Source organism: Marmota flaviventris, chromosome 19, assembly GCF_047511675.1.
Source record: "Marmota flaviventris isolate mMarFla1 chromosome 19, mMarFla1.hap1, whole genome shotgun sequence".
Classification (NCBI taxonomy): Eukaryota; Metazoa; Chordata; class Mammalia; order Rodentia; family Sciuridae; genus Marmota; species Marmota flaviventris.
This window is the reverse complement of record NC_092516.1, coordinates 16,427,801-16,435,394: the sequence shown is the minus strand read 5'-3', so window position 1 is coordinate 16,435,394 and position 7,594 is coordinate 16,427,801. Positions and strand designations below refer to the sequence as shown.

Below are 7,594 nucleotides of genomic sequence, written 5' to 3'. Positions count from 1 at the left end.
TCGCTGAACTGGGGACCAAGCCTTCAACACTTTTGGGGGACATTTGAGATCCACACCAGAACAGTGGTCACCTTTCATCTCCAGCAGCTCTCAAACGCAGGTGCTCTCGGGCCATTCCCTTCAGGCCTGCGTCTTCCACCTTCGGGTCAGAGATCCCTCTCCCACACCAGCTCCCCTGCCCCGGCAGCGCCCCGGCCACGTGACACCAGCCCAGCCGCCAGTTTCCAAGGGAAACCTGAGATTGCACGCGTTGTCCTTGTGCGTATCTGCCACCAAGCCCTGTTTGTCTTTTTAGCCTTCGAATTTAGATTTGTGAGGCAGGTGGGTGTGTAAACAAGATCACGACCTAACAACGCCACACCGTGCCGCTTCTCCATTTTCCCACACATCCCACACGCCGAGTGCAGGTGGCAGTCCTCACGGAGCCCGGGCCGTGTGTCATTGGTTTTAGTGGTGGTCGCAGCAGGACCACGGTGTGCCCTTTTTCACAGTTGGCTTCATACTCTTCCCCTTTCTCTCTCTTTTCTTTAATGTGGCTCTCACGTCTCCCCTTCTTTCCTTTCCTGACAGGTGTCCCTCTCCCTTGGCGGCCAGGCCATCTCCCTGGCCTGGAGCGTCACCTCCCACTCTGCCTTGCCACAGCCTGACCGGGTCCCCTGCAAGGGCTTGTCGTGTTGCAGCCTCACTGAGATCTGCAGGTGCCCCGTCCTGCCCCATCAGGCAGCCTCCGTGACCAGCCTCCTCCCCCACAGTTTATTCCCATTGACTCTGTGAGACACTTTCCTCTCCTCATGATCCTTCTAGAACTAAGAGCTGCCACGTGTTGAGTACCAAGTGTGTGAGCACCTTTCAGGGGGCCCTGCGTGTGGCTGTAGTTCCCACAGTAGCCCTGAAAATCGGGGCTCTTGCTCTCTCTACTGTACAGGTGACAAACACAAACACAGCTCGGAGGGTTTGGGTAACGCTCAGTCTCCGGAGGTGGGCTTGGCCTTGAGCCTGTCTCAGTTCCCACATGATGCTCCGGCCCCTCCCACTCCCCTAGGCCCCCTCGAGTTGGGGCTCTTCCCCTCTCCCTGGTTTCCTCTCCTGCTGTCTGTGTCCCTCCCTGATTGTGGAAGCCCCCTGGCCAGCGTGGCTGGACTTGCTCTCGTGGCCTGCATGGGCTCTGAACCTTTGTCCTCGCCTGGTTGTTTTCGTTTCTGGATCCACATTGTGCTTCCTCAGGACCAGTTGACCTGAGGTTTCCTTGTTCTCTGTCTCCGGTGTTTTCTTCCCATCGAGGCCATAGTTCCCTGGTGTGTTTGCACGATTGGCCCACTCCTGCCGTGGGCCAAGTCACCCAGAAGAGGTGAATTTCTCCCAAGTGGGTTCTGGGTTGCTTTGATGACCTTCTTTCCTCTTCCAGGGGATGAACTGCCCGAGCTGGACAACATGGCCGACAACTGGCTGGGCTCCATCGCCAGAGCCACCATGCAGACCTACTGTGACGTGATCCTCCAGATCCCAGAGCTGACCCCACACTCAACCAAGCAGCTGGCCACCGACATTGGTGGGTCCCATGGGCAACTCACCCTCCTGCCCTCCAGGGATCTTATCCCAAGTCCTGGGTTTAGCTTCAGTTCTGGATTCATCTCTGAAGCTGGCCCTGCCCTGAGAGGTGCAGACGTCATGAGCCTGAGGCCCAGAGCCATGAAGGGGAGCTCCAGGGAGAGGAGTCTGAGTGCGAGGCAGCCTGGCCCTGCCGGGCCTTCTGTGCTGAACCTTGGGCAGTCCTGTGAGGCAGGTGCTCTTGCATAACAAGGCCATAGTGAGGGCCGCTGGGTGGGCTCCCTCCGGAGACAGGGCCGAGTGCCTCCTGTTCCCAGCTGCACTGGTTGCTGCTGGCGGGTGGCAGGAGAGAGGCTCAGTCCCCGGGATTCTTTCCATCCACTTACTTACCTGTGCTCGAGCCCAAGGCAGTCCTGGGTGGTCAGGAGGGAGGTGGAGGGAGCCCGAAAGATCAGCCCCTGAGGACCTGATGAGTTTGGATGTGGGCAGCTGCAGAGTGGGGGCCAGGCTCAACTCCTGCCTCTCATTTTTCTGCAAAAGAAATAGAAGTGAGGTGCCATCTTTTGGGCCCCTGGGTGGTTAGGGATGCAGTGGGGCCTGGAGTCTCGCTGCCTGGTTCCCTGCTCATTTCCTAGTCAGCTCCCAGCAGTTAGCACAGGAGAGCAGCTGTTTGGCTGTTTCCCTGGGAGCAGCATTCAGAGGACAGAGGAGGAAATTTCAGACGCCGGCTGGTATTCCCCGTGAGCCTGGGCTGGAGCACTCGGAGAGAAGCAACCAGAACTCGTGTGCGAGTGAGATTCGGGATTGCCCCTGGCTTTCAGTTGTCCATGTTGTTTCCCCCTCCCTGTTAAGCTTCAGATTTATGGGTTCACTCATTCTGCATTGAGTGCCTACTGTGTGCCAGCCATAGTGCTAGGAACAGAGACTTAGATGGTTCCTTTGCTCATTGAGCCACATCGTAAGGGGACGAAGCTGGGAGGGGGACCCCATGCGTGAGGTGTCAGGGTGCAGGATGGTGGAGTGGCGAGGTCCAAGGTGGTGCAGCCTACCTGGAAGGCATTCGGGTCACGCATGAACACAGCCAGCAGAGGACACTGATGGCCAAACAAGAGAATGTCACAGTAGACCGCCGGCTCGAATTCTGCAGCTCCTGGCCTGCGGTCGAGTGGAGCGCAGTTTGGAGGGTGAACCCGCCAAGGAGCAGGTGTCTGGCCGGGCTTCCTTCCTGGGCAGCAGCTCATCCCGAGTTGGCATGAGTCAGCCACAGGACAGCAGCCACCTCTGGGGTTCCTGCCCTGAGCAGGGCCTTAAACAGAAGACACAATGGAACATCCAGGCCTGGCCTGCAGCTCCTGTCTAGCCAGATAGAAGGGACAGGCAGTGATCAGAGGTGACGGGGACATTCTAGACAGTGCAGCTTCCCCATCCCTCAAAGCAGGAAGAGGGTGGAGCTGCCCTTGCCCACCTGCTGAAGCTTCCCTGAGGTTGGGGTTGGGCCCGCCCAGGAAGGACAGGCAGCACCCAGCGGTTGGTCACCTCGGACACACTGGTGCTTTCATGGCCTCTGTCCCTGCTGGCCCCGGACCTGTGCTGCCTTTGAGATGCTGGGCGTTAGAATCATGGGGCTCCTTTTTACAATGACAGGACCTTGGAGTCCTCTCCTGGACATTCTCCTGGACTTGACCCGGGGTGATCCTGTAACAGGAACCTGCGCATAGCAGGCCACCGCCCCTGGCACTGCCCTTGTCTTCACTGGGGTGGTCACTGCTGCCTTGGGCCCATGTGTCCTGCCCTTTGGGTTCTGCACTGGGATGCACTGGGACAGGGACAGGAACCCAGGAGTGCCCAGAGATCTGGGTGAGGCCCTTCTGTCCTTCAGACTGGCACTGGAAGGGGGTGGGTGGCATGGGGGAGGTGGTAAGGGTCAGTTAGGCTGTCATTAAATTTTTAACGTCTGACTCCGGCCAAGCTCTGAGTCCAGTGTGACCCTGCTGGAAAGGCCCTGCATGGAGGCCTGCCTCCCTGGGGCAGAGCAGGTACCCAGCTCTGGGGACCTGGGGGCTTCTCCCTCCTTGCTCAGGGGAGGCCTCCGGGCTCTGTCCCTCACACTGCTAAATCTGCCTCCTCCCGCCCTGCAGACTACCTGATCAACGTGATGGACGCCCTGGGCCTGCAGCCGTCCCGCACCCTCCAGAACATCGGGACGCTCTTGAAGGCCAAGCCTGAGGATTACAGGCAGGTCAGCAAGGGTCTGCCGCGCCGCCTCAACACCACGGTGGCCGCCATGCGGGGTGTGAGCTACTGACCCCACGGCCCATCCGAGGAGAGGCTCGGGGCTGGTGTTCTGGGGGCACCACGGCTCTACAGAGTGGACTCCCCTCAAAATCTGCCAGCAATGAGGCACAGGTTGCTTTAAGAAGACTTGGTTCTTTTGTATAATGAAAAAGGTTGTAAGTAAGAGGTATTTTATTTATTAGAAAGGACTTTTCAGTTGATTTTTTAAAAATGATCTCATTTTAAAAATGAAATTAATAAACGAAATGAAAGAAGGCTGTTTCTTCCCTCAGTGAGTCTTTGAGTGCTGCCCACGGGGTCCGTGCTGAGCAGCGGGCATGTGGCTGTGACGGGGGTGGAGAGCAGGGAACAAGGCCAAGTGCTGGCGGGAGGCTGCAGGGCGGGTGGGGGCCCCCAGACCTTCAGGGTGCAGCTGTGCAGCAGGGAGCTCTGGGCTGGGCCCTCACGGGGCCCAGGGTCAGCAGGACAAGGCAGAGGGAGGGAGGAAGTTGGGTCAGGGGAAGGTGGGCGGCCACATGGGGTCTCGCAGGCCCCGGGAGGATTCTGGCTCTTTCCTTTAGAGGTTTGTGGGGCCATGTGAACTGCATTCATTCTTTTTCTTTTTTCTTTTCTTGTTTTTTGTCAGTTGCTTTCGTAACTGGTTAAGATTGTGTTTGGCTTAAAAGTAACAGAAAATAATGTGATTTGAGTGACTAGAACAAGGAGGAATTGACTTTCCTCAACAAGGAGAAGTCAGAGGCCTTGACTCATTCTGTGCCTGCACAGCCTGGAGCAGGACCAGCAGGGTGATCTCGACCCTTTCCCGGGGCTGGACGCCGCCTCATTGCAGGGACCCCTTACACCTGTGCTCTGGGAAGAGGAAGGCGGGAGGGGCTGCGGAGCAGCAGCGCTCTCTTTCCCATCGTGAGGGCAGGGCCTTTGCCAGCAGCCCTGCCCAGACTTCTCCTGGGCCGCGTTGGCTCTTCCCTGGTTATAAGATGTCTCCCCAGCTGCAAGGGATGCTGGGAAAACAGGAGCAGGACCAGCTTCAACCAGCGTTTCTCAGCCTGGTCCTCCTGATGCTTTGGGCTAAGAGCTCGTCCCTGTGGAGCTGTCCCATGTCTTGCAGGGGTGGGGGGGCAGCCTTAGTGGCCTCCTGAAGATGTCTGGAGAAATTCCCTGAGGGGCACACTCACCGCAGCGTGGGAAACACTTGCTTAGACCGATCAGGAGTTGCTGCTGGGCTGGGCTGATGGCTGCCCTGCACAAAGCCAGGTTTTTCTTGGCAAGGAAAAAGGGAATGGCAGCTGTCTGTCACAGGGCCATTTATTGGAATCGAGCACTTCTCGGGGCCTCAGGGCCTGGCTAAGCTTCACTTCCTTCTGGATTCTCTCAGCTAAGCCTCAGCACAGCTGTGGAAGACAGAGTTATGATCTCTGGTTTGGAGAGGTTTGGGGTCTTCCTGGGATCACTCAACTACCAGAGCTGGGGCTTGGAGTAAGCCTGGTGACAATGGCATTTGTATTTCTGACCCATGCCGTGTGCGGTGAGGGGACCCACTGTGGACACCTGGTCCTGGCGGGTCAGCGTGCTTGTGCCTGCTCTGTAGAGCTGCACCCTGCGCCTCCGCAGGCTTCCAGGGCCAGGGTCCCCTGGGACTGTTCTTGCATCCTTGGAACCAGCCTGACTGCCCAACACAGCACCCGCTGGGAACCCACACTGAGAACAACATTTGGGTTTCTCTGGTGGTGGATCACAGACTGCCCCTGGCAGGAGGCAGGCCTGGCTCCTTCCTTGAAGAAGCCAGAGCTGGAAGCCTGAAACGTGACTTGTGCTCCTGGAAGATGGAAACTCACCGTGGTGACCTTTGTGCTGCTCTATGAGAGCCACAGAAGAGATGTTTGGAAGGGTCAGACTTGGGCTGGACGTGGCTTTACCACCTCCCAGCTGTGTGACCTACAGAAAAGAAAGACGTTTCACCTCTCTGTGCCACTTTCCCTAATCTGAAAACCAAGGGTCATAATGGTGCCCAACTGAGGATTATTTGCAAAGCCACTGAGGTACAGTGGAGGCAATGGAGCCCAGTGAGTTCAGGATCCATGCTCATCTTAGTCCTCCAGCGTCTGTGACCTCGCTTCCCTTTTGCATTAGAAGTGAGTCATCGAATGCCATTTTCCAGGCAATTGGGCATTGCCAGCCTGAGTTTTCATTCCTAAGAGGCTCTGGGATGCCCCCAGGGGACAGCACTTCTCTAGATCCAGGGGATGATGGATGCTTGATGGAGCCTGCCTTCAGCCTGCCTAGCCCCACTGTCCCCCTGAGAGCAAGATGGCAGGATGAGGCCCACCATCAGCCTGGTCCCCACTCACATGCCCACAGGCAGCTCCAGAATATCTCTAAACAGAACCTGTTATGGTGTCTGTCAGGCTGCCCTCCATAGATCCCCCTGGGGTCCCCTGGCCAGGCAGCACCGCCCGTCCCCTGTCACAGTGATGGGTTCAGGATGAGCGTGTGGCCCAGATGGATCCAACTGAGCTCCTTCCTTGGACCTCTCACGGGGTGCTGAAGGAGAGGGAGCTCTCTTTCCTCTGTTGCTGAGCTCATGGGGTGGAGCTGGATTGAGGGACGTAAAGACGTTCTGGAGGAGCAGAACGTGGAGAGAGCCTGTTTAAGGGGACGTCGATGCAGAAACACCAGCTCCAGGGAACCCTGCACGCAGCCATGCTGGGCCTTGCCTACAAGAGCTAATAAATTCCCTTCAAAGCTTAAGCCAGTTCAAATGGACCTGTGACCAAAGGGCTGCAAAAGGAGGTGATGATCAGCACCTGCCTGTCCACAGGTCAGACAAGATGCCGGAGCTCCCATCCGGAAATGATGCTGTCAGGGCCACTGGCACCGGGACAGGCAGGCTGGGATGGCGGCTTTGCCACTTCTCTGATTTCCGTGGTTATGACTGAACACCACAGGCTGTATCATTTATAAAGAATAAAGGTTTATTTAGGTGAAGGTTCTGGAGGCTGGGAAGTTCAAGATCGAGGGGCTTGCGTCTGCTGAGGACCTTCCTGCTGCATCCTGACATGTCAGAGGGCGTCCCATGGCGAGACACAGCAGGTGTGCTGACTCGGGTCTCTCTTCCTCTTCTTACGAAGCTACTAATGCCATCAAGGGGCTCACCCTGATGACTTTAATCCCAGTGACCTTCCATTGGTGCCACCTCTAAGAACCATTAACTGTGAATGTGGGCCAGGCTCTGAAGCCGGAGCTGCTTCAAGACTTGAACCTGGTCGGTGGCAGCAGGGGGCTGCAGCGGTCAGCTGTCTAGACCGTCAGGCCCCCTTCTTTGGTAATTGCTCCCTGATCCCTTCCTGGGGAACCATTAGGTTTGTCAGATTTAGCAATAAAAAAATCCAGGATGCTCATTTAAATGTAAATTTCAGAAAAACAACAGATGGTTTATTAGTATATTATAAATATTGCATGGATATACTTATACCTAAAATTATTTTTATATTTATCTGAAATTCTAATTTGAGCAGCTTAAATTTTTTTCCGGCAACCCTAGGAGCCATTTCCCATTACCTGGGACCAGGTGATTCTGCTGGGGGCCAACCAGGCAGTCAGGTCTGGGCAAATGAATTCAGGTTTGACCAATCAGAGCAGCCTACCCAGCTGGACCACTCATTGGTTCAGAAACAGGCACGTGACCCAGTCAGGGGCCAATGAGCGTCAGCCTGGGGGCTGCAAATGCAAGGAGAGGTGGCCTTGGGGAGCA

At 56.4% G+C, this 7,594-nt stretch overlaps 1 protein-coding gene across 1 annotated transcript in view; it reads left to right on the top strand.

The window, feature by feature from the left end:
• Cog7 (component of oligomeric golgi complex 7) overlaps positions 1-4,097 on the top strand; it is a 64,078-nt gene extending 59,981 nt beyond the window's left edge. The window contains exons 16-17 of the mRNA XM_027948433.3: positions 1,406-1,549; positions 3,687-4,097. Coding sequence (XP_027804234.3) covers positions 1,406-1,549; positions 3,687-3,853 — 311 coding nt within the window. The 3' untranslated portion in view covers positions 3,854-4,097. The remainder of the gene's footprint in view (positions 1-1,405; positions 1,550-3,686) is intronic.
• The last annotated feature ends 3,497 nt before the right edge of the window (positions 4,098-7,594 follow it).